This window comes from Orycteropus afer, unplaced genomic scaffold (genome assembly GCF_000298275.1).
Source record: "Orycteropus afer afer isolate SDZICR_OR568_19922 unplaced genomic scaffold, OryAfe1.0 scaffold00151, whole genome shotgun sequence".
Taxonomy (NCBI): Eukaryota; Metazoa; Chordata; class Mammalia; order Tubulidentata; family Orycteropodidae; genus Orycteropus; species Orycteropus afer.
In genome coordinates this window covers 4,282,530-4,310,216 of record NW_006921738.1, presented here as the reverse complement: position 1 = coordinate 4,310,216, position 27,687 = coordinate 4,282,530, and the positions used below count along the sequence as shown (strand labels likewise).

The 27,687-nt window shown below is 36.4% G+C and overlaps 1 protein-coding gene and 1 pseudogene across 1 annotated transcript in view; both read left to right on the top strand.

Moving 5' to 3' along the window:
* The window catches only part of EEA1 (early endosome antigen 1), a 204,052-nt gene extending 177,437 nt beyond the window's left edge, over positions 1–26,615 (top strand). The window contains exons 22-29 of the mRNA XM_042781687.1: positions 5,048–5,230; positions 9,957–10,142; positions 11,436–11,567; positions 12,495–12,680; positions 14,147–14,385; positions 21,884–22,004; positions 22,821–22,919; positions 26,493–26,615. Of these exons, the coding sequence (XP_042637621.1) occupies positions 5,048–5,230; positions 9,957–10,142; positions 11,436–11,567; positions 12,495–12,680; positions 14,147–14,385; positions 21,884–22,004; positions 22,821–22,919; positions 26,493–26,615 (1,269 nt within the window). The remainder of the gene's footprint in view (positions 1–5,047; positions 5,231–9,956; positions 10,143–11,435; positions 11,568–12,494; positions 12,681–14,146; positions 14,386–21,883; positions 22,005–22,820; positions 22,920–26,492) is intronic.
* Positions 1,664–2,152, top strand: LOC103201431 (annotated as a pseudogene).
* Positions 26,616–27,687: the final 1,072 nt, after the last annotated feature.

The window sequence follows — 27,687 nt, the reverse complement described above, 5'->3', positions numbered from 1 at the left end:
TTGTGGGGCTGGTGCGGGATCGGGCAGTGTTTCGTTCTGCTGTGCATGGGGTCGCTATGAGTCGGAAACGACTCGACGGCACTTAACAACAACAACAAGAGTTGGAGTTAGAAAACCAAAAGGGAAGAACACTCTCAGCATTTCTCAAGCTGAAAGAACTGAGGAAAAAATTTAAGCCTCTAGTGGCAATATTGAAAGTGTCCATTAACACTATGTTGAATGATGAATCAAAAGAAGATGGATGGAATACACAGAGTCACTATACCAAAAAGAATTGGTAGATGATTATCCATTGCAGGGGGTGGCATATGATTAAGAATCAGTGGTATTGAAGGAAGAAGTCAAAGCTGCACTGAAGAAATTGACAAAAAGCAAGGGTCTGGGAAATGATGGAATACCCATTGAGATGTTTCAACAAATGGATGCTGTGCTGGAGGCACTAACTTGGCTATGCCAAGAGACTTGGAAGAGAGGTACCTGGCCAACTGACTGGAAGACATCTGTATTTGTACCCATTCCAAAGAAAGGTGATCCCACAGGATGTAGAAATTATCAAACAATATAGCATTGTTATCACACACAAGTAAAATCTTACTGAAGGTAATTAAAAAATGGTTGCAGCAGTATATTGACAGAGAACTTCCAGAAATGCAAGCTGGATTCAGAAGGGGACATGGAGAGAGGGATATCATAGCTGATGTCAGATGGATCTTGGCTCAAAGCAAAGAATGCCAGAAAGATGTTTGTGTTTTGTTGTCTGTGCAAAGCCATTCAATTGTGTGCATCATAAAAATTATGGATAACTTTGAGAAGAATGGGAATTCCAGAACATTTAATTTTACTCACGAGGAACTTGTACATAGATCACGGGACTGTTGTTCGAAGACAGCAAGGGGAGCATGGTCTAAAATCAAGAAGGGGTGCATCAGGGTTGTGTCCTTTCACTATACTTATTCAACATGTATGCTGAGGAAATAATCTGAGAAGCTGGACTATATGAAGAATGTGGGAACAGGATTGGAGGAAGGTTTATTAACAAGCTGCGATATGAAGATGACACAACTTTGCTTGCTGAAAATGAGGATGACTTAGAGCACTTACTGATGAAAATTAGAGACTAGTCTACAGTATGGATTATACCTCAACATAAAGAAAACAAAAATCCTCACAATTGGAGCAATAAGCAGCATCATAGATGGAGAAAAGATTGAAGTTGTCAAAGACTTCCTATTACTTCATTTTACAGTCCACACCAATGGAAGCAGCAATCAAGACATTTGACTGCTAACTAGAAGTCTCGTGGTTCAAACCCACCACCCACTCCTTGGAAGGAAGATTGGGCAATCTACTTCTATAGTGATACCGCCTCAGAAACCCAAGGAGGGGTGGCTATGAGTGGGATCTGACTTGACGGCAGTGAGTTTGACAATGTTGGGTCATTGTGATAGATTCTTAATAAGTGTCCCAAACTCTTGCCTTTTGCACTTCTAACCAATCTACCATTCACTCACTCATTCGTTCAAGGAATATTACCAGGCACCAGCACCATTTCATGGATGCTGAAGGAGAGAGAGCATCTGTAGGAGCTGGGATGGAGAAAAACGAGAAGACCCATTTGAGTGTGTGGTTTTAGGCCTCTGTGTTTCTTACCTAAGATTTCAAAATGCATTGTGATTCCTGTCCATTGGACTGTAAGGTTTATGTAGGTAATCTTGAAAACAATGGCAACAAGATCGAATTGGGATGGGCTTTGGGATATTATGGCCCACTCTGAAGTGTGTGGGTTGCTAGAAACCCTCCCGGCTTTGCTTTTGTTGAATTTGAAGATCCTCGGGATGCAGCTGATGCTGTTCAAGAGCTAGATGGAAGAACACTGTGTGGCTGTCATGTAAGAGTGGAACTGCCAAATAGTGAAAAAAGAAGTTGGAATTGTGCTCCACCACCCTCTTGGGCCTGGTGCCCTCAAGATGATTATCGTAGAAGAAGTCTTCCACCTGGCCACAGATCTCCAAGGAGAAGCTTCTCTCACAGCCGGAGCAGGTCCCTTTCTAGAGATAGAAGAGAGAGATTTCTGTCTCGGGACAGAAATCACAAGCCGTCTTGATACTTCTCTAGGTCTCAGAGCCAATCTAGGTCTAATGAAAGGAAATAGAAGATCACTCTGCAAGAGGAGTAGTGGTATACAGGAAATAACTTCATTTCACAGAAGTATGTACAGAAAATTCAAGTTTTGTTTGAGACATCATAAGCCTGGTACATTTTTAAGATGTTTAGCTGTTTGAATTTGTTTATTGTCTCTTGTAACATATGAAGATATAATTCTCTATGGTTTGAAATGGATCATATGAGGCATGGTAATACTAAGAATTTATTACTCTACAATGTCCCCTTAAGCAAAATTGAATTTGGTTTGAACTTTAGTCTTGCATAGACTGATAATAAACCTCTAAATCTTGCCCAGCTAAAGTGTGGTATTTTAATATAAAGGAAACAAAAGTGACAAAAATTGAACTGAGAACTTTAGTTTTCATAGCTGGGATAGACGATGCAGCTGTAGTTGAATAAGTGCTCTTTAAAAGTTGCTGAGAATGTAAGCCAGCAGATAAAGAAAGGTAAATACTGACTGGTAAACTAGGTTGGAGGGTTTTTTTTTGAAGTCCATCTAAGTTTTCCTTATGTGCAGAAATCGCCCAATTGGTGTAGAATCTGATAGGTTTCCACAGTTTTTACTTTCGTTTTAGGTCATAAATTCCTTATGTGACTTCTGTATATAAGTAGATAACTATTTGTAACATTATTTATTTGGAAATTTGAGACTTCAAGTTATCAGTGTCCTGTCAGTTTAAGGATACATTGTAGAGCTGAACTTTGAGTTATTGTGCAAGGTTTTTTTTCATGCTGTCATTTGCAATGTGTTTTGTGAGAATCCTTGGGATTAAAGTTTTGGTTATAAAAAAGTAAAAAAAGAACTATTACTAGGCACCAATGCATGGTTCACCATACTGTTGATACAGCAATGGAAACAAAAGAAAAAGACTTATTCTAATGGAGTTTAGCTTTACAGGGGAAAGAACCTAAACAAGATGATGTGAAAGGTAGTTATGGGGGAGAATTCTGCTAAAGTTTGGGGTACCAAAGAAGCCTGTTTGAAGAGGCTTGAGCTCAGACACAAATTATAAGGGTTAGCCATACAAAAGGCACAGGGAACAACTAGTGCAAAGGCCTTGAGAATAGAACAAGTTTACTATTTTCTGAAAAGAGACCAGTATAAGTTGAGTGTAGTGAGAAAGGGAAAGAGTAATATTAGATAAGTGCAGAGAACTAAATAGGGGCCAGATCATACAACCTTGTAGATTATAACAGAAAATGATGTATTTTGTTCTACAGACAATTAGAATTGATAGGAGAATTTTAAGCTGAAGAAAATGAAATCTGCCTAAAAGTGGCTAAAGGAGGAAGCAGGGATTGCATTGAAAAACTAATACAGTAATCCAGACAGTGCATGATGATGGCATGAGTTAACGTGTTTAGAAGTGAATGATTTAGCAATAAATTTTACAAGTCACTCATCAAGACTTGGTAGATTAGATGGTGACAGATAAGAGAAAGAGGGATTTAGACTAACTATGGGTTTGTGGCTTATTCAAGTTAGATAGTGATGCTATTTATTGGGAAGGAACAGTTTTCAAATTTATTTTTCTTAGGTAAAAGGGTGCTGTCAGTAATCAGACAACCTGTTTGAGGTAGCATTCTGTCAGTCATCCAAGTGGAACTATCAGGAATGTACTTGGATATAATGAGCCCAGAGTTTAGGCAGAGAGGTTGGAGCTAGAGATATAAATTGAGGAGTCAGTTCTAAATAGAATATATATATATATAAAGCCATGGATCTATATAAGATCTTATAGGGAGAGAGAGTACATAGAATAAAAGGGCCAGGAATAGAACCTTAGGTTCCAATGATATATAGAGATCAAGCAGAAAAAACTGAGGTAGTAAAAGACTCAGGGGACCAGCCAGTGGGGTAGGAGGAGAACCTAAAACATAAACTACCTGAAAAACCAGGTTAGAGAAAATGTTTCTATCAGCGAACATAATCAACTGTATCCAGTATTCCTAAGAGGCCAAGTCAAATACGAGCATGGGCAAGAATATTAGATTTTGGAACATAGTGCTTACTGGTGACCTTAATAGCCGTTTCATTGAAGTAATATATTTATTTTAAAAGCCAGCTGCTTATTTTTATAGTCTGCATACTCATATTTTAATTATGTCCTAATTTTTACACATTTCCTGATTCTTCTTAAAGGCTAAGTGCAAATCTAGAATATAGAGTAATCAGGCCTCCTCTTTTTCTGTCTTGATATTAATAAAGGTGATTTGTAGAATTTTCCTAATTTATTCTTAAATTTTAAAGGGTAGAGATTATATGCCTCAACATAGTAGTGGATTTTTAAAATATCTTTCATGTAGAAGTTTCTCTTAGTTCAACCTTAAATGATGTCATCTTCTGAGTCATCTAGTACTGCTACTCCATTAGAACATAATTGTTATCCTTAGTCTCTTTAGTCCTTGATACTTAGGACTTCCCCTGTGAATTGCTTTTTTATTTACTTATTTAATTGCTTTGACATTCTTGGATTTTAAAATTGGAACTTATTTGACTTTGCAACTTTGACTTTATAACGATGTGGTGAGTGAAAAAAAGACCCAACCCATTCCCTTCAAATCCATTTGACTCAGTAGAACTGCTCTATAGGGTTTCCAAGGCCATAAATCTTTATGGAAGCAGACTGCCACCTCTTTCTCCCATGGAGCATCTGGTGGGTTCAAAGCACTGACCTTTCAGTTAGCAGCTGAGTGCTTAACCACTGCACCACCAGGGCTCCCTATGTGGTAAGTAAATTACTCTTTATCAAAGTAGAATAATTTTAGGATATAAATGCAGTTCAGCATGTTCTCAGGAATCTTTTTAGTTTGTGGATTTTTTTTGTTACAACTGGTTTTTGATGCCCATAATGTTTTAAATAACTATTGTCTATTTCAGATAGAGCTTGAGAGTAAACTACAACAACAGTTAACACAGGCAGCACAGGAACTCACAGTAGAGAGAGAGAAACTATCAGCACTACAGAACACCTATGGGAAAAGTCAGGAAAATCTGAAACAGCTTCAGTCTGATTTCTATGGGAAGGAATCTGAGCTGCTAGCCACAAGGCAAGATCTTAAGGTATAGTAAACCATACTAGATCCTAAAAAGACTCAATAAGTTGTTTACAGATAATTCATTAAACGACTGATTTAAACCCAAATAGGCAAGAGAATGTTAGTGTTTGTGGAATATTATGGTTTTCTATTAAATTAGCATTTTGGCATATTAGGCTTTCTATAGTAAATTGTTTTATCTTAGAATATATATGTCAATCTTGATATTTAAAATAACTTGAATCTATAATACCAAAATAAATTGGAAATATATGAATTACTAATTGTAAAAGGTTGGTATATATTGGCTTATATAAGGAATTCACTGTCTTTATGTGCAAATAACTTTAAAAAATCAGCTGCTGTGAGAAAATATAAGGATTTTAAATGTAAACCACTTGTGAAAATGAAGTCGATTTTACTACTGCTTGTCAGGCAATACTGGCTTTAGTTGTATATATTTCTCTCCTTCCCAAATGCCTGATGATTAAAATCAGGAGATTTTAGTTTAAAATAAACTTTACCTTAAATATCCAACCATGCATGGAAACTTTATCCTTGACTATATTTGATAAGATAAAGTGTCACATTGATTAAAATTAAGGATATGAGAAATGGTAAGCACTTTTTATGTAGTGTGAGGTACCAGTTCTCTAAGGGAAATGGAACATTCTCTTACAGAAGATTCAGCTAGTTCTTCTTTTTTTTTTTTTTGGTGTATGTCAAAGTGAAATATCATGTTTCTTTCCTATGTATGCTTGTTGTTTTGTTTAATTTGCATGTATTATTGCAAAAATCTGTTGAAAATTACAAAAGACTAAAATACACTGTATATGTTATACTATATATGTTATGGGAGCTCTGGTAGCATAGTGGCTAAGACACTTGCCTGCTAACCAGACGGCTGGCGGTTCAAACCCACCAGCCACTCCTCGGAAGGAAGGTTGGGCAATCCTACTTCCGTAGTGATACTGCCTCGGAAACCCAAGGAGGGGTCGCTATGAGTCGGGGCCGACTCGACGGCACATAACAACAACAACAACATATATGTTATATATATATGTGTGTGTGTGTGTTATTTATAGGCTTTTATTGGTAAAGTTCTCTGGAGGAAGTAGGACTTAACTAGGTCCTGCAGGATGTATAGAATTTGAATACACAGAGTATTCTGAGAAAGGTCATTTCAAGACAGAGCACATTTGAGAAAAGGTGTTGCAGTGGAAATGAGCAAAGCCAGAATTAGCAAGAGTTGTTGTAACAACAAAATATATCTGACATTTAGGTAATATTTTATTTGCTTTTTTCTCTAAGTGGCTTTATTATATTATTATGATTTTATAATACTATTGAAAAGCAGGGAAGAGTTTTAGAGGAGTTTGGACTCTATCCTAAAGGCAGTGTAGATGTGTTCAGATTTGTATTTTAGGCAAATGAGTGGCTACCGGATGAAGAATGGATTGTGGAGGAGTGTGGCTGAATGTAGTGAGACGAGGGAGTAAGACTTGGACTGGTGACAGCAGTAGGGATAGAGAAAAGTAGAATAGAAGAGATGCATCTTAATGATTTATTGTAAAAGAATTATAGAAATTACATTCTTTCATTCATGTGGATGTGTTATTTACCCAAGAACGTGACATTATAATAGGACATTGATTTATAGACATTCATTAGATGATTGATTTGAACCCAAATAGGCAATATTCTTTTATTAAGCCAGCCACAAATTTTATTATGTCTGAAAGCTAAAGCATATAGTAATAATTTTATTCATGAATGAATAATTTAAATATAAATACAGGCTAAAAGAAAAAGACAGGATAAGGCTGTTACAGAGTTTTAGAACTGTTAAGAGGCCTTAGAGGAGACCAAGGCCCAGCTTGATTAGGACAGGCCCACTACTGCACAATAATAGAACCATGGTTACATCTCAGTTCTTCTCACTCATATTCTTTATTCTTTTTGCTACCAGTTCACTGGAATTTTTTTTTATTTTTGATGAAATAGAAGATTGATATATTCTAAACTAATGGTTCCAATATGAGAAGTACTTGAACTACTTCTAGGAAGAGGGAGGGAAGGAGGGAGGGAGAGCAGGAGAGAAAGAGAGAGAATTCTTAGGGAAGTTTCAAATGATATTTATAGACCAGAATAAAAGATGGTTATCAGCCATTATTTTTCTTTTGCTTCAATGATGTCTTATGTTCTTATATATAAGAAAGAAAGTGAGAGATTCACCATTTGATAACATGATGCCTACCTACCTAACTAGGAGGCTGGCGGTTCAAACCCACCAGCCACTCCTCGGAGGGAAGGTTGGGCAATCTATTTCTGAAGTGATACAGCCTTGGAAACCCAAGATGGGATTGCTATGAGTCAGATGCAACTCCTTCAGTGTGTTGCGTGGCATTGCGTTGTGTACCTAAGTCAAGGCTGTGGGTTGAGTGAGCACTCAAGGACACCAGTAGAATGGCAGACAGTCTAGCATGATCTTTGCCTTTAGCACCATCTGCTGGATTATTTGTGAAATAAATTAGTTGACTGGGTATTTCAAATTGGTTATGTTTTGTTGTTAAGAAGAGGTGGAAGTAGAATTTAACTATAAATTTTGTACCAGAAGTTAAGTGAATATTGTAGGATAATAAGTTTGGAATTAAGTAAGAGTACTCTTAGCCTATTAGTATGACTCTGTCATGTCACCAGACATCAAGAAAGAGTAGTAACTAAAAATTTAAAGGTTTTACTTTGAATAAGGTATGGAAAACTCACTGGGCAGACAAAAATCTATAGCTACCACAGGACAGTGCAGAAATTCTTTTTTAGCTAGGGAACTATAATGTAATTGGCATAATGAGAGTTAAGGTTGGTAGTTGAACCACTCTCAGGGATTTATCTATTTCGATTGGAGTAAACTAAAAACCAAACTCACTGCCATTGAATCAATTCTAACTCCTAGCAACTCCCTTTAGGTTTCTGAGGTGGTAAATCTTTATGGAAGTAGATTGCCCAGTCTTCCTTCTGAGGAGTGTCTGGTGGATTTGAACCGCCAACCTTCTGGTTAGCAGTCAGATGCCTTAGGCACTACCTCACCAGAGCTCCTATCCGATTGGAGTAGATGGGTTAAAAACAGCAACCCCCCCCCAAAAAAAAAAAAAAAAACAAACACCATGGACTGGAAGAGGGGAATTCCCCAAAGGAAGAGCTGCTGAGCAGATGAGAATAACATGATCTGCCACAAGAATGATGAAAGGAATATTTAAAATGCATAGCAGTAGACCACTGAGTGACAGATGAACAGTCAGAGGCAGGGAGAGCAGTACGTCTCAGCATCTTCAGAAGACTTTAGGGAGCGTCAGGATTTTGAGTTTTATTTTGGAGAATTAGCCTCTGAGTTTTGTGAGTTTAAAATTTTGTAGGCTGTTACTTAAATAATGGATATTTTGGAATTTTTGTGGTCAAGGATGAGGATTGCTTTCCAACTTTGTTATTCTTTAGTATTATATCGAGACCTTTCTTACCTCATTACAGTTGTTATAGATTGTATGGACTAGGCTTTGTCAACCAGAACAATGTACTCAGTTACTGGTTAGCACTGATTAATAAAGTAGTTGATGACTTTGGTGTTTCTTTGGTGGGGGGGGGGTGGCTTTAGTATCTTAGTGTTCTACTTGCAGCCTCCGAATTGAAATTTAATTTATATCAGAAAGACTTATGGATTGGGTGTTTGAAGGAACAAACTTTCTCTTTCATGACCCGTTCGGAGCCCCTTAAATAAGATCTTCATTCAATTTTTTTTTTTAATTATTTTTTATTGAATACTTTACAGTGTACAAACCTAACCTGTCAGGGCTCCTTTCCTGAGTCGTGTCTTCTGCCTATGTCTCCAAATAAGAATGAATGAAGTTATTATTCTAGATGGTGGAAGAGCATCTTAGTTTGTCCCCTTGACTGCTGATTCTTAGCAGTAGCAGCTGAGAGTGGCAAACTTCCTACCATTCCCAGTATCGACTTGTTACTGTATCTGCCTAAAAATGTCACTGGATAGTCAGAAAGCTTGCCCTTTGCCCAGCTTCAGCTTCTCAAAATACTTGAGCCTCAGAACAGTCAGTAACTATGGGCTCTGATGGTCACTACTGACAAATGTATACATGGAAGGATTAGGGGATGGGGTGATGCCCGTCTCAGGATTAGAGCCTCAGTTGTCTGACTGGCTCTTCTCTCTTTTTAATTTGCCTGATCCCAGGTTGGCGTATGAGAAATGAGTTAACTTTTTTCCTGAAGACCAAAAAATCACTTACTGAAAATTCTTAGCATGTCAAGAGATATCATAGATCCTGTAAGACATATATGTATGCATAAAGTATAACCTTTAATAATAACTTTTTAAAAATGGTTTTCTTTCATGGCCCCCTTGTCTTCTCTCTAATTTTTAATGTTCTCTGAGTGTATTTGATATTTCTTCATATCACCTAGCCATTATGGAAGGTATAGTAAACATTCAGGAAATACTTACTGATTGATTTCTCAAGGTTTTGCAGTTGTTTCAGTCTTAGAGATTTGAATTTTATCCTATATATGTTTTGTATCTGCAAAAGAGTTAATAATCTAGAATTCTTTCTCTTTTAATTGACCTTTCTGAAGGGCTTTCTTTTTATAGTATAATATTTTCCATAGTGCTTGTATTAGCTATTATGTTTCTGTTGAAATTTGTTGAAAAATAGCATATAATAATTTCAGGAAATTGTTTTTGTAAGTCTATAGAAGAGAAGCTTTCTCTAGCACAGGAGGACTTGATTTCAAATAGAAATCAAATTGGAAACCAGAATAAATTGATTCAAGAACTGAAGACTGCCAAGACTTCTTTGGAGCAGGATTCAGCTAAGAAGGAACAACAATTAAAGGAGCAGTATAAAGCACTACAAGATATTCAGAAAGAAAAGGTACTTTATTTTTCTGTCTTAAGTCTAGAATCTTCAAGTGCAGTGGTCATAGAGACCATCCCCTTACACAGTATAGATACCACCTTTATTTTCAACTGCTCTTTCAGATTGATTTCTCACTCTGATAAAACATTTTGATAATTGGAATTTTAATGCTAAGAAGTACTTAACAGCCTCCTTGTCATTTCCACCTATTTTATTACCACTCTTTATAGTTTTGCAAACAAATGTGTTTTCTCATTAGATACCTTTGGTTAATTACAAACAGACTTCTAGCCCTTGAACTATCTCTTAGTTAGCATGTCGTCCTCTAGATGTGTGAATAAAGTGATGAAAGGTCTAGAAATGATTCTTTATACTTGTCAAGAATTCTTAATATCAAGAACCAGTTTTTTCTAAGGGGAAGTACGGTATATTTAGAAATAGATGCTTATATAAAGATACTGAGTTATAAAGTTGAAAGCATTGGTTTATATGACCAAAAAAAAAAAAACCTAACCCCACCACCGTTATTGAGTCAGTTGTGACTCATTCTGACACTATAGGACAGAGCAGAACTGCCTATAGGGTTTCCAAGGCAGTAATCTTCATGGAAACAGACGGCTAATATCTCCAGCAGACCAGCTGGTGGGTTCAAATCGCTGACATTTTGCTTAGCAGCTGAGTGCTTAATCATTGTGCGACCAGGGCTCCTATTATTCTCTACTGTTCCCGAAGTTGTTGGCGTGTTCTAAATTGTGCAATTCCTGAAGTTCTATTGGAGGTGGAGGTAGAGATGGTGAAAATGGAGTGAAATTCAAGATTTGTGCCTAAAGTTTAGAAAATTTTGACAAAACTACAATTTATAGGAGTTTAATTGTAAGGACTTCACGTCAGACAGACCTTGTTTTAGTTTTGACTCTACCTCTAGTTAGATTATTTCAGTTCTCTAAATCTTTGTTCCTTTGCCTATAAAATGGGAATAAAAAACTAATAATCAATGAGATAATATATAATACTCTAACTAGGTGCCTAATATAAAGATAATGTTCATAAATATTAGTAAGAATAACAGTGATGGTTATAGGTAACTTTTATAGCATTCTTACTCTAGCCAGGCACTGTTGAGTTTTGCAGTGTTAACTATAACTATTTAATCTTCATAATAATATTATTGTTCACATTGTACAAATAATGAAACAGAGGCAAGAGACAGTAATCTGCTCAAGGTAACTTAGATGGAAAGGCAGAGCGAGAATCATAAATATTTTTATATTTGCTTTTAAATTATTTTTCATCATTGTTTTTCAACAGTCACTGATAGAAAAAGAACTAGTAAATGAAAAATCTAAATTGGTAGAGATAGAGGAAATTAAATGTAGACAAGAAAAAGAAATTGCTAAACTCAGTGAAGAGCTTAAGTGTCACAAGCAAGAAAGCATCAAGGTATGTTAAGCTAACATTTGTTCTTCCTCTTATATTGTATTAAGTCAATATGTATAGAGGGAGCGAGTTGACTGTATATCAGGTACATTGTTTTACTGTTTTTGACAGATGTTACCAGAGTGCTCTTGTGTTGAATCTATGCATATTGAAACTATTTTTATTTTCAGATGACTGAATAAATGAAAGTAAGCCTAAGAGTTTAGATTTGTTGAAATGATAATCAATAGTGTTATTGATTTAGAAAAAATTTGGTTATAGATAGTAAACTTAAAAATATGTAAGAGTTTAGAAAAGAGATTGTAAGAGATTCTATTTCTCATCCTAAAATCCTTTAATGATCTCTTGCTTTGAAATTTTACCTGTCTTAAGTGTAGGTAGGGTGCCAATTAAAGACTAGTTGTTTAGTATTTGCTCTGTAAAAATATTATTCATTTTCTTAGTGAAAGGTTAAATTTGCTCCTGAGAGTTCTCAAAATAATCTCCTGTGCCCCTATCAGTAGACTTACCATTTTCCTCTATAATTTTGCTCTATAATCATCTCTCGATCATTCAGTTCCTCCAGATTGCTACTTCCTTGAGCCAGGAAATGTATATAATTCATCTTTATATTATATCCCCAGAACTAGCCTGAATGGTGACCAATAAATGTGTGCTAATGAAGGAAGGGAAAATAGAGGATAGAGATTATTGACATAATTTAATCAAAGCATATGTAAGCCAACTATCACCTGAATTTAAATGACTTGAGCAGGAAGCAAATAATCTTGCATATTTTTAACTAATTATTTGAAGTACCAAACTTTAAGGATCTTATATGAGCAGTCACTGAAATTTGTATTGTATTGTGATAAATCACATAAATTTCAACTGCATTTGGAATTTTTTAATAGTAAAGATGATTTATCTTTGGCTTTACATTGTGAATAGGAGGTAACAAGTCTCAAGGATGCCAGGCAACTTTTGACTCAGCAGAAATTAGACCTTCAGGGAAAAGTAGATTCCTTGAAGGCCACTCTTGAACAAGAGAAGAGAAACCAGCAAATGCTAAACGAGCAGGTGAAAAAGGAAGAAGATGAGTTGAGGAAACAGTTCACTGAGAAGGAAGTGAAACTGGTGAGTGGGCAATGGTAGAAAATGTGTCTTATGATAGAGCTCTGAATCGATCCAGTGAGGGGATTCTTCTACTTAGAACTTACAACTGAAACATCCATCTACTATTTTAGTTTTTGAGTAAGAAAGGAGATCTGATTTGTTTAAATAGTTGATGTGATTGGAAATATTTTACTCTATAATCAGGTTTTAGTTTATGTAAGTGAAAATCTGAGTGAAACATAACTCAGAAAAAACATATTTTTATAGTACAAAACCCCAAAACAAAGGAAACAAAATATAAAACAAAAAAACACACAAAAACCTCACAATATAGATTGAAGTAAATGGCATGAATGCTAATCATTTTAAACTCATTTATTTAGTTAAAGTGAGCGTTGATAATGTTCTTATTATTGTTATGTGCCGTTGAGTCGGACTCAACTCATAGCGACCCCTCCTTGGGTTTCCGAGGCGGTATCACTATGGAAGTAGATTGCCCCATCTTCCTTCCGAGGATAAAGGGGGTTGGAAATGTCAGTTTGGAATTACGATGACCAAAGTCTGCCTTTCCTTCCTTAAGTTGTGCGTGCCAAAGGGAAGCATCTGGCTTTCCTCTATTGAATTACGTCCGAATATCCCCAGTTAAGCCGACCTCTAAATGCTTTAGTTGAAGAGTTAGTTTCAAGTTCAGACAGTGGTTTGAAGGGTTTGTATAATTTTTTTGGCAGTTTGGTAGAGACTAAAGAATGCATGTGAAGTTGGGAGACATAAGGAAGTGCCAGCTTTTATCTCTAGGATGCCTTAGTATCCGTAACCACGTGTATCTTCCCCTGCTCAGATGAAAAAAGAAAAATATTAAATTGCTTCAATTTAGCTTAACATTTTAAGAGGCTTGCTAACCATCATTTCAACATTATGCTCTTTGAGCCAGCTCAAATTACACAGATATTTGTGAGATAAATTTATTAGTGTATATACCTACTCCTCACTTATCTACTATCTCATTACCTGACATTGTGCATTTATGACAATATTATGAAATCTATTATCTGACTATTTTGCACATAAATGATGTATGTCTGGCAGTAATGAAAGCTGAGGTGTGAGGTGAGAGTAACACCGACTGTGATGGCTGACTGTGATGGTTAAGGTTATGAGTCAACTTGGCTGGGCCATGATTCTCAGTGGTTCAGCAGCTATGTAATGATGTAATTTGGCAATTATGTAATGATGTAGTCATCTTCCTTTTTGTGATTTGATGTGGTCCTTCTCCATTTTTGCATAATGCTGATTTTTGCATAACAATCTGGTCTTTGGAACTTAACCAAGTTAGCAAGTGAGGGAGGAGTAGGTGTAAGCCAATGTGTTCTTCTGCCTCTTTTACTAAAGAAGTAATGTTATTTATACTGCCAATATTTTAAATTCAATAAATACATTTATTTGACACTACATTCCTAAGTTTTTTTCCCTGTCTTTTCTTTACTCAGCTTTCTGAGATAAAAGAAAAAGAAGTAGGAATCAAGAAGCATGAAGAAAATGAAGCCAAATTTACCATGCAGATTACTGCATTAAATGAAAATTTAGGCACTGTGAAGAAGGAGTGGCAGTCCAGTCAACGGAGAGTCAGTGAATTGGAGAAACAAACAGATGACCTACGGGGTGAAATTGCAGTATTAGAAGCAACAGTGCAGAATAATCAAGATGAAAGGAGAGCACTACTAGAAAGGTGATTGATGTTTAGGAAATTTAATTTATTTCCATTGTAAGTGATGAAAAGATTCTTATAGTCTTCATATTTCTTCACAGTTTTAAAATAGAAGAATATAGAGAAAAGTACATAGCTCCTGTATTTTATTTAAGTTGTCATTTAAAATCTAACCCTTACTACAATCAGATAGGGAGACTTCTGGTAAGATGGTGGAACAGGCAGAAGCTACACAAACCCTCTTCAACAAAGAAAAGAGAAACCAATTGACATAGAACAGAAGATAATCCTAGAGCCCTGGGCCTTGAAAGGAAGTATACAGAAGTGGATTAGGCACCGACTAGTGGAAAAACCTGAATGAAAACAGTGAGTACAGAGATGGTTGGAGATGCAGACTGTCAGCATCTCTGATGGCACCAACAGCCTTAATATTTCCAAGTGGTGTTGGGACTGAGAATTGACCTAAAGATCAGCCCTGGTCAACAAGGGCTGCAGGGTCAACTGCACTGGTGGTCTGTGACTAGGAAGGGAAACAGCAAGGAGGGAGACAACCTGAATTGTGGACTTTTGGTGCAGCCATTTTGATAATTTAAAAGCAGCAGCCATTTTGGATATTTAAAGTGACCGAGGGTGCAGCCATTTTGAATGTTTTCAAGAGGTGGGTGCTGATTTGGATATTTAAAGTAACAGCATTCTCATTCGGTTTCTAGGGACCTAAGAATAGGCACTACTTGCAAAGGATCACAGGGACATACAGGAGGCTGACAAGGGGAAAGGAGGCAGGTAGTGAGTGCATAAGTACTGCCAACTGGCAAATAGAGAAACACATAGTACCCTGCTTACTTAGATAACATCCAAACAAAGAAAACCACTCCAAAGTGGGTGAATCACTCCAACATACAATCACCAATTAAATGTAAACACAACAATGTCACAATATCTTGGAGACAACAGAACATCACAGGGCACCCAAAGAAGCAAGGTAAAGTAGAAGAAACAAGAGACCAGGATACAGACCCAGAACACATCCCTGAGGAAAAAGCAGCATTGGAACTCCCTGAAAAGGAATTTTGAAGAATTATATTTAGGTGCTTTCTACAGATTGAGAGATCAAGGAAAACACTGAAAAAATTGAGGAAATCCATAGAACAATTTCAAAAGACAATACAAGGACAAAAAAACAAAATAAATGAAAAATTAGAAATGACCCAAAATCTACAGATAGAAATCCAGAAGATTAATACTAAATTTTCAGAACTAGATAATACATTCAATGGGCAAAGGAGTAGAATTGACTCAATGGGAGACAGAATTAGTGAAATTAAAGAAAAATACCTAAAACTTCTTTAGAAAGGGATCAATCAGGAAAAAAAAAAAAAAAAAAAAGATTAAAACAAAATGAACAAAGCCTAAGGGTCATGTGGAATACCATCAAAAGGAGTAATCTACCTGTAATCAGAATTCCAGAACAGGTAGAGACAAATAAGACCACAGAAAAAATTGTCAAAGATTTGTTGGAAGAGAATAGCCCTGGTATGATGAAAGTTGAGAATATATCTATTCAAGAAGTACAACAAATCCCAAACAGGATAGACCCCAAAAGAAAATCACCAAGACATGTCATCATCAAACTCACCAAAACCAAACATAAAGAAAGAATACTGAAAGCAGCACAGGAAAAACGAAAAATTACCTACAAGGGGCAACCAATAAGACTAAGCTTGGCATTCTTGGCAGAAACCATGCAGGCAAGAAGAATATGGGATGGTATATATAAAACCCTGAGAGAAAAAAAAAAATTACAACCAAGAATTATATACCCAGCAAAATCGCCCCTCAAATATGATGGTGAAAGTAGGATATCTCCAGATAAGCAAAAGTTAAGGAAATTTGTTAAAAGCAGACCAACCTTATAAGAGATGCTAAAGAAGTCCTTTGGACAGACAACCAACAGCAGCAAACAATAACCGACCATTAACACACATGATGACATAACCCAGAAACCAAGCCAGCTATGAAAGTATCCAAAGTAAATAAGCCTACAGGATTATAAACAGGGAACCAGAGACATCAACTGATGATTGAGGACAACTATAAACCAAAAAGGGAAAATATTGTGTAGTGACAGAACTTCTAAATGATAGGGAAGTCAGGACAACTGCAAGATAGAATAGACTGTTCTAAACTTGGGAAAAAAATTATAAATCACAGGGTAACCTCAAAGAAAAAGGATCAACCTTCACATAAAAATAAAAAAAAGTGATAACACTACATAAACAAAATGAGCTCAGCAGAGAAAATTATATGGAACAAGGAAATCAGCAGCACAATGAAAAAGCACATACCCAAATGACAGCAACAAATTCATACTTGCCGATAATTACATTGAATATCAGTGGATTAAATGCATCATTCAAGAGACAGAGAGTTGCACACTCAATAAGAAAATGTAACCCATCAATATGCTGTCTACAAGAGACATACCTTAGAGACAAAGACAAAAACAGACTAAAAATTAAAGGTTGAAAAATGATCTATCAAGCAAATGGCAACCATGAAAGAGCAAGAGTGGCAATATTAATTTCAGATCAAATTGACTTTAAGACAAAAACCACCATCCGAGACAAGGAAGGACATTATACAATGATTAAAGAACTGACTGAACAAGAAGACATAACCATAATAAATATCTATGAACCCAATGAAAGAGCCCCAAAATGCATAAACCAGACTCTAACAGAACTGAAAAAACAAATAAATGACTCCACCGTCCTAGTAGGAGACTTTAATACACCACTCTCAATCAAAGATAGAACAACTGGAAGGAAACTCAACAAAGATGCAGAAGAACTAAACAATACAATCCACCAATTTGACCTTATAGACATCTACACAGCACCTCACCCAACAGCAGCACAATATACATTCTTTTACAGTGCACACGGAACATTCTCCAGGATAGACCATGTGCTAGACTGGGTTCTCTAGAGAAACAAAACTAGTAAAGATTATATATATGTATATATAGAGAAATTTATCTTAGGAAAATGGCTCACACACTTATAGAAGCTGGCAAGTCCAAAGTTCCTGGATCAAACATCAAGCTGGAGGCTTTTCCACGTCAAGCTTTTCCTGACTCTTGCAGCTGCAGGGGCTGAGGAGCTCAAGGCTGGCAGGCAGTACACCGGCTGTTGACTCCAATGAATGACAAGTCCAAGATCTCCAGGCTGAATGGTGGATTGTTCACTCACAAACAGTTGTAGTCAGCACAACAGAATCCCGATCCACAGAAGAATGTCTCTTTTCCCAGGATGTCCACAGATATACTGGAAGCAAGGCCACACCCCTAGGGAAACTCCCTTTCAACAGATTGGCTGCTCAAAACATAATCATCTGATCCCATCATGGGAAAAACCACATCACAACAGCTTAAACCACACAGAATTGTGATCCAGTCAAGTTGACATACAGCTCCAACTGTCACAAACCATATGTTAGGCCACAAAGCAAGCTTCAATAGATTCAAAAACATTGAAATACTGCAAAGCATCTTCTTAGATCACAATGCTGTAAAATTAGAAATCAAAAATAGGAAGATCAATGGAAAAAGAGCAAGCACATGGAAACTGAATAATACCCTCTTAGAAAATGACTGGGTAATAGAAGAATTAAAAAACAAAATTAAAATATTCCTTAAATGAGAATGAAAACAAAACATACCAAAATCTTTGGGACATAGCAAAAGCAATGATCAGAGGCCAATTTATAGCAATAAATGCACATATCAAAAAAGAAAAAAGAGCCAAAATCAGCACATTAACCCTACATCTCCAATAATTAGAAAAAGAGCTGGGAAAAAAAAAAAAAAAAAAAAAGCCTACAATCACCAGAAGAAAAGAAACAAAGATTTGGGCAGAAATCAATGAAATAGGAAATAGAAAGACAATAGAAAATGTAAACAATACTAAAAGTTGGTTCTTTGAAAAGATTAACAAAATTGACAAACCACTGGCAAATTTAACAGAGGAAAAGAGGGAGAGAATACAACTAACATGAATAAGAAGTGAATTGGGTGACACCACAACAGAACCAACAGAAAAAAGGACAGATTTCTAGAAACACACTACTTACCTAAAATAAGAGGTTGAGGTGGAAAATTTAAACAGACCCATAACAAAAGAAGAAATGGACAGCTCATCAAAAAATTACCAACAACAACAACAAAAAAAAGCTCTGGCCCAGATGGTTTCATTGGAGAATTCTACTGAATGTTCAGAGAAGAACTGACACCAATCCTACTGAGAGTATTCCAGAACATAGAAAAGGATGGGCTCCTCTCAAATTCATTTATGAAGCAAGCATAACCTTGATACCAAAACCAGGCAAAAACATCACTAAAAAGGAAAACTACAGAACAGTATCTCTCATGAATATAGATGCTAAAATCTTCAATAAAATCCTAGCCAATAGACTTCAACAACATATCAAGAAAATAATACACCATGACCAAGCGGGGTTCATACCAGGTATGCAAGGATGGTTCAACATTAGAAAAACAATCAACATCATCCATCACATAAATAAAACCAAGGAAAAGAGCCACATGGTCATATCAATTGATGCAGAAAAAGCATTTGATAAAATCCAACACCCTCTCCTGATAAAAACTCTCAGCAAAATTAAGAATAGAAGAGACATTCCTCAACATAATAAAGGGCATATATGTAAAACCAACAGCCAAAATTATTCTCAATGGAGAGAAACTGAAACCATTCCCCTTGCAAACAGGAACCAGACAAGGATGCCCTCTATCACCACGTATATTCAACATTGTATTGTAAGTCCTAGCCAGGGCAATATGCAAGAAAGGGAAATCAAAGGCATCCACATTGGTAAGGAAGTCAAACTATCCCTGTTTGCTGATAATATGATCCTATCCTCAGAAGGAAGGTTGAGCAATCTACTTCCATAGTGATACTGCCTTGGAAACCCAAGGAGGGGTTGCTATGAGTTGGGTCTGACTGAACAGCACATAACAACAACAGCAATAGATGGAAAGCCCAACAGACTAAGCAAAAAACCTACTGGAACTAATTGAGAGATTTGCATAGTGGCAGGATACAGATCAACATAAAAAAATCAGTTGGATCCCATACACCAGCAAAGAGATTGCTGAAAAGGAAATCCATACTATTTACAATACAAAAAAAAAAAAAAAAACCTCACTGCCGTCAAGTTGATCTCAACTCATAGCAACCCCTCCTTGGGTTTCTGGGGCTGTACCTCTACAGAAGTAGATTGCCCCACCTTCCTTCCGAGGAGTGGCTGGTGGGTTTGAACCATCAGCCTTCTGGTTAGCAGTCAAATGCCCTACGCACTACACCACCAGAGCTCCCATAGCTACCAAAAAAATTAAATACTTGGGAATAAATCTCACTAGGGACATAAAAGACCTGTACAAAGAAAACTACAAATCAGTACTCCAAGAAACCATAAGAGATTTACATAAATAGAAGAACATATACTCGTGGATAGGATGATTGAACATTGTGAAAATGTCAATACTACCCAAAGCAATCTATACATTCAATGCAATCCCAATCCAGGTCCCATCAGCATTCTTTAAGGATATAGAAAAACCAATCACTAGTGTAGTGTAGTGCCTGAGGCACTTGACTGCTAACCAGTAGGCTGGCAGTTCAAACCCACCAACCACTCCTCGGAAGGAAGGTTGGGCAGTCTACTTCTGTAGTGATACTGCCTCAGAAACCCAAGGAGGGGTCGCTGTGAGTTGGGTCCAACTTGATGGCACATAACAACAACAACAACAATTCTATATGGAAAGAGACCTCAAATAAGCAAAGCACTACTGAAGAAGAATGAAGTAGGAAGCCTCACACCCTCATATCTCAAAACTGATTATACAGCCACAGTAGCCAAAACAGCCTGATACTAGTACAATGACAGACACATAGACCAGTGGAACAGAATTGAGAACCTAGAAATAGATAATTTACCTATGGTCAGCTAATTTTTAACAAACGGTAGAAATGCATTAAATGGGGAAGAGATGATCTCTTTAACAAATGGTGCTGGCAAACGGGATATCCATTTGCAGAAAAATGAAACAAGATCCATACCTCACACCATATGTAAAAACTTCTTTGGATGGATCAAAGACTTAAATGTGAAACCTAAAACTATAAAGTTCCTCAAAGAAAAAATAGGGGTAAATTTGTTGTTGTTGTTGTTGTTATGTGCCATCGAGTCGGCCCCGACTCATAGCGACCCCTCCTTGGGTCTCCGAGGCAGTATCACTATGGAAGTAGGATTGCCCAACCTTCCTTCCGAGGGGGTAAATTTAGGGGCCATAATTTATGGCATAAATAGACTGCCAGCCATAACCCAAAATGCACAAACAGCTGAAGGTAAATTAGATGAATGGGACCTTCTAAAAATTCAAGTTTTATGTGTTTCCAAAGACTTCTTCAAAAGAATAAAAAGGGAACCTACAGCTGGAAAAAAAATACTTGGCAGTGACATATCTGACAAGAGACTTATCTCTAAAATTTATAGAAAACTCTAGCACCTCAACAAGATTAAGAATCCAATTAAAAAATGGGCAGAGATGAATAGACACTTCACCAAAGAAGATATTCAGGTGGCCAACACACATGAAGAAATGCTCATGATCCTTAGCCATCATAGAGATGCCATCAAAACAACGATGAGATACCATCTCACCCTAGCACTAATGTCAAAGTTCAACAAGACAGAAAATCACAAATGCTGGGGAGGATATGGGAGATTGGGACTCTCATTCACTGCTGGTGGGACTGTAAAATTACATAACCACTGTGGAAAGCAATATGGCGATTCCTTAAAAAGTTGGAATTAGAAATACCATATGACTCAGAAATCCCATTACTAGGTATATATCCTAAAGAAGTGAGAGCCAGGACAAGAACAAATATATGCACACCCATGTTCATCGCAGCACTATTGATTATACAAAAAGATGGGAACAACCTAGGTACCCATCAACAGAAGAATGGATAACCAAACTGTGGTTCATACACACAGTGGCATACTATGCAACATGAAAGAATAATGTAGAATCTGCAAAGCACCACATAACATGGGTGAACTTGGAGGACATGCTGAGTGAAATAAGTCAATCACAGAATGACAAATACAGTATTATTAGTTCGTTATTGTAAAAAGTCAAGGAAAGGTTTATATATGGAAGGAAACTTTATTTGTTGGTTACCGGGGGTGGGAGGAAAGGGGAGGGTACACTGCAAAAAAAAAAAAAAAAAAAAGCATTGGCCCATGTCATTTTAATTTTGTGTATTTCACTGTACATAAATTATATTTCAATAAATTATATTTTTTTAAAAATCAGATACTTGAAATTACTATATTGTATTTCAAGTCAATACCGTAGTCAATTTTCTATAGTCTAGATGGATCTTTAATGGTTTTTTTTTTTTTAATTAATTTTTGCAATCTATTCCAGATGTCTTAAAGGTGAAGGTGAAATAGAAAAGCTTCAAACCAAAGTAGTAGAATTGCAAAGAAAGCTGGATAATACGACTGCAGCAGTACAGGAGCTGGGCAGAGAGAATCAGTCCCTTCAGGTAAGTCACTGGGTGATGTATGACAATGTCTTAATTTAGAACTTACCTCTTAGTGAAAAGCATACTTTCTCTTTTTTTTTATTTTTTAAATCTCGTATAATTAATAAGTCCTTTTGATTAGCTACTATCTGTGTCAGCATTGTAGATCTTATGAGTGATTAAATATAAAAGATAAAGGACCTGTCTGAGAGACTCCAGACATAATTTAGAGAGTATGACATTCATGAATTATCAGTACTAGACAATAATTAGGAGCTCTGGTGGCATAGTGGATAAAGCATTTGGCTGCCAACTAACAGGTCATTGATTCAAACCCACCAGCTTCTCCACATGAGAAAGATGAGGCAGTCTGCTTCTGTAAAGATTTACAGCCTTGGAAACCCTATTGGGCTTGTTGGGTTGCTGTGAGTCAGAATTGACTCAATGACAGTGTTTTTTTTTTTTTTTTTTTATAGATAGCAATTATAAAATTTAAGAATATTAAAGAATAAATGAATCAATATATATTCAAGAAATGATCAAAGTATGTGCTCAGTGTCCTGAGGCTGAGTGGAAAATCACCAAGGGTTAGAATCACCAATGCCTTTGAGGAATAAAATTTGGTTTACTTTTACTTTTATTTTGTCACTCAGACTTAAGAATGTAGCTACAATTGGTACCTGAATTTGTGATTTTTAAAGTGTTATTCCATGTTGCGTATAGTAAAATAATTTTATATAATTCTGGCACCAAATTAGAAATAATGTTTTAAAATTGTTTAAAATATTGAATATTATGATCTATTGAAACATGTTTTTTGTTTTGTTTTTTATACAGATAAAACATACACAAGCATTGAATAGAAAGTGGGCTGAAGACAATGAAGTACAAAACTGTATGGCTTGTGGGAAAGGCTTTTCAGTAACAGTGAGACGGGTAAATGATTTTGTTCATGTGGCTGTTGTTGTTGTTGCTAGGTGCTGACAAGTCGTTTCCAACTCATATTGACCTCATGTACAGCAGAATGAAACTCTGCCTAGTCCTGTGCCAGCCCTACCGCCTTTGCTATACTTGAACCCATCATTGTAGCCACTGTGTCATTCTATCTCATTGAGGGCCTTCCCCTTTTTCTTTGTCCCTCCACTTTGCCAAGCATGATATCCTTCTCCAGGGAATGGTCCATTCTTACAGCATGACCAAAGTACATGAGATGAAGTCTGGCCATTTTTGCTTCCACGTAGCATTCTGGCTGCACTTCTTCCAGGACAGATTTATTAGTTCTTTTAGCAGTCCACGGTACTTTCAACCTTTGCCAACACCACAACTCAAAAGCATCGACTCTTCTTCGGTCTTCCTTTTTCATTGTTCAGCTCTCACATGCATATGAGGAACTGAAAATACCACGGCTTGTGTCAAGTGCACCTTAGTCTTCAAGGAAACATCTTTGCTCTTCAATACTTGAAAGAGGTCCTTTGCAGCAGATTTGCCAATGCTATAGGACGTCTGATATCTTGACTGCTGCTTCCATTGGTGTTGATCGTAGAACCAAGTAATATGAAGTCTTTGACAACTTCAGTCTTTTCTCCATTTATCATGATGCTGCTTATTGGTCCCGTTGTGAGGATTTTTGTTTCCTTTATATTGAGGTGTAATCCATACTGCAGACTGTAGTCTTCAATCTTCATCAGTAAGTGTTTCAAGTCATCCTCATTTTCAGCAAGCAAGGCTGTTACATCTGCATAACACAGGTTGTTAATGAGTCTTCCTCTAATCTTCTTTATATAGTCCAACTTCTCAGATTATTTGTTCAGCATACGGATTGAATGAATAGGTGAAAGGATACAATCCTAATGGCACTCCCTTCTTGATTTTTAGCCACACAATGTCCCCTTGCTCTGTTCTAATGACAGCCTCCTGGTCTATGTACAGGTTCTTCATGAGCACAATTAGATGTTCTGGAATTCCCAGTCTTCTCAATGTTATCCATTATTTGTTATGATCTGCACAATCGAATACCTTTGTATAGTCAATAAAAAACAAGTAAACATCTTTCTGGTATTCTTTCCTTTGAGCCAAGATTCATCTGGCATCAGGAATGATATCCCTTGTTCCACATCCTCTTCTGAATCCAGCTTGCATTTCTGGAAGTTCTCTGTCAATATACTGCTGCAACCCTTTTTGAATTATCTTTAGTAAGATTTTACTTGCATGCAATACTAATTATATTGTTGTATAATTTCCATGTTCTGTGTGATCACCTTTCTTTGGAATGGGTGCAAATATTGTCTTTTCCAGTCAGTTGGCCAGGTAGTTATCTTCCAAATCTCTTGGCATAACCAAGTATGGTAGTTATGTTTGTGTGTCAACTTGGCTGGGCCTGGTTGAGTGGTGGGGCAGCTGGTGGTAGTTATTCCCCATGATGAGACTGGCAGTCAACTCCATGGTAGGATCTATCACAAACAGCTGAGTAGCTGCCGTTGGGATGTGGTCTGCTTCCTGTATATAAGGAGAAGCCTTAAGAATGGTCTCTAGCCTATGGAATGCTTGGACCCTGCATGTAGCCATGTCGTTGCTCAGCAGCCTGCTATGCTCTGCCGACCTTGGGACTTACAATGGACTTAAGTTAATGGCCTGCCATGTGGTTTGGTAACATTGAGACTGTGCCTTTTTACTTGTCAACCTTGGGGCTTCTCAGCCTCAGCAGCCAGCAGCTGTCTGAGTGAAGAAACGCCTCTAGCTCCAGTGGGCCAGGAACAGGAGGCAGAGCTCGACCCCAAGGTTGAGGGACTTTCACCCAGCCCCTAGAGCCCAGCACTTTGAACTTGGACTTAAAGCCTCCAAATTATAAGAATAAACCCTTGTTTGTTAAGGCCATCCCATTTGTGGTATATTTCTTGTCAGAATGGCACTAGGTAACCAGAACACTGAGCAAGTGCCTCTAGTGCAGCATCCATTTGTTGAAACATCTCATTGGGGAGCCTGTTAATTCCTGGAGCCTTGTTTTTTGCCATTTCCCTCAGTGCAGCTTTGACTTCTTCCTTCAATACCATTGGTTCTTGATCATATGCCACCTCCTGAAATGGATGAACATCAACCAATTCTTTTTGGTACAGTGACTCTGTATTCCTTCCATCTTCTTTTGATGTTTCCTGCATCATTCAATATGTTGCCCATAAAATCTTTCAGTCTTGCAACTCGAGGCTTACATTTCCTCTTCATTTCTTTCAGTTTGACAAATGCTGAGCATGTTCTTCACTTTTGGCTTTCCAACTCCATGTCTCTGCACATTTCATTATCATAATTGACTTTGTCTTCTTGAGCTGCTCTTTGAAATCTTCTGTTTAGCTTTTTTATCTTGTCATTTCTTTCATTTGCTTTAGCTACTCCCCATTCAAAGGCAAGTTTCAGAGTCTCTTCTGACATCCATTTTGGTCTTTTCTTCCTTTACTGTCTTTTTAATGACCTTTTCTTTCTTCATGAATGATGTTCTTGATGTCATCCCACAGTTCCTCTGGTTTTTGGTAATTGGTATTCAGTGCATCAAATCTATTCTTTAGATGATGTCTAAATTCAGGAGGGATATATTCAAGATCATATTTTGGCTCTTGTTTTATACATGAACTTGTTTTATACATGGACTTGTTTCATACAGCTATGTTTCTGCATTTTATTCCTCAGTAAAAATGAATATTTTAACCATCAAAATAGTCTTGCTTTTCACAGATTTTAAAAAATTCCCCTTTATTGATAAACTTTAATTGTCAACTACATATATTAATTAAATTTCATGAAGTCTGGTTTCTAGTTAGTGTAAGTGTTTGAATTGTATAGTCTTAAATTCAGGTCTTACCTTACTACTGAGTCATGCTGTGTCATAATTATTTTCTAGACCAGTGCTCCGGGAGGAGGTGTATCATGTTTCAGCCATCATTGAGTTCTTTGAAAGGGAGAGAAAGCAGAGATTTTTTAAAAAAATCTGTTCTAAATAATACCAGCATGTGAGAATTCAAGTTTATATCCTATTAAAGGCGTTTGGCAGAAACATTTGATCAATAGGAATGGCTTTTTTTTTTTTTTTAATCTGCTGGGGATGATTTATTAATAATATTGAAGAAATGCCTCCTGGGAGTCTTTTAATATCACTAAGGGATTAAATTAAGGAGCTCTGGTGGTGCAGTGCCTAAGGCATTTGACTGCTAACCAGAAGGTTGGTGGTTCACATCTACCAGCCACTCCATGGAAGGAAAATGGGGTAATATACTTCCTTAAAGATTTACCTCCTTGAAAACCCAAAAGGTTTCACTCTGAGTTGGAATTGACTCGATGACAGTGAATTTGGTTTTTTTGTTAAGGGATTAAATTAACATATTGAAATTGTATATTATTAAATAATTCACCAGTTACTTGAAAGTTAATATACTTTCACAGTGTAGTTTGTGATATTTATGTAGTCTCAAAGTTTTCTCTGTAGCTTTTATGCTTGAAATTGTTCACTTTTTTCATTTACAGCATCACTGCAGACAGTGTGGAAATATCTTCTGTGCTGAGTGTTCAGCCAAAAATGCCTTAACTCCTTCTTCCAAGAAGCCTGTTCGTGTCTGTGATGCGTGTTTCAATGACTTGCAAGGATAGTTGGTTATCAAACATCAGAGTAATACTACACTAATGTTAGGTTTTTAATAAATGCACTTAATCGAGTACTTGGACTACTGTTTGATTTGGACAGTGGTTACAATACTAGACCAAATTAGAATTCATATATTTTGGAATGTTATCAACATCAAGTAAAACTCTTCTATTTTTGTGAGACTTGGGCTCATTTTTCATTACGTTTATCCATTTAACCCCTGGGACAGCTTTCATGCCAAGTTTAGAATTAGCCAATGAAATGTAAATAAACTTTGAACAGAAAATAGCAATGTATTTTTTTAAATATAATTTCATTGTTCACAAATAACATGAATATAATTCCATAGCTTACGTCTTTTTTCTCCATATTTAAGGTATAAAAATGTACTTGAATTGTGTTATTATTTGTTGTGTTTTTCTTGCACAATAACACATTATTATATAAAATACTCTTTTTGTGAAGTCATGCACAGAACTATAAAACTTTCTAACTGCCTTTCTTTTTTTCTTATATATACGTCCATAGATCAATTGCACTGTTATGTTATAAATTTACTATTTGGGTATTCTAAATACAGTTTATTTACAAATATATATTAACCATGAATTCAAATATGGTTTTTGTTTTAATAATATGGATTAAATTCTCTTGGATGGAGTTTATGAGAACTTCTATAAAATTAATTTACTTACTTTATGATTATCCTGGGGTTATATTTTAAAGATTATTTTTCTTTTTCTTTTTCTATCTTACTTTTAAACCCTGTCATACTCTCTATTAAGAATTCTTCAAATCTTCCCACCTTCATCCTCAATTGGAGGATGAATAACAGACCTGTATAATGATCCTATCCTTTGTTATTTGTAAGTGGAAAGTCTTCTGAGATTAGCCTTCATATTTTAACTCCTTTGGTCTCTCCATTATCTTCAGGAATGGAGTTTGTTTTCTTCTTAAGGGATCATTTTTTTTTCCCTGTAATTTGGTTTTAACTCTTCCAAGTATGCTCAGCTTCACTGTAATTAAAATTCTGTGTCTCATAATTGATATTGCTACAGTCTTATCTGTAAAAACAAA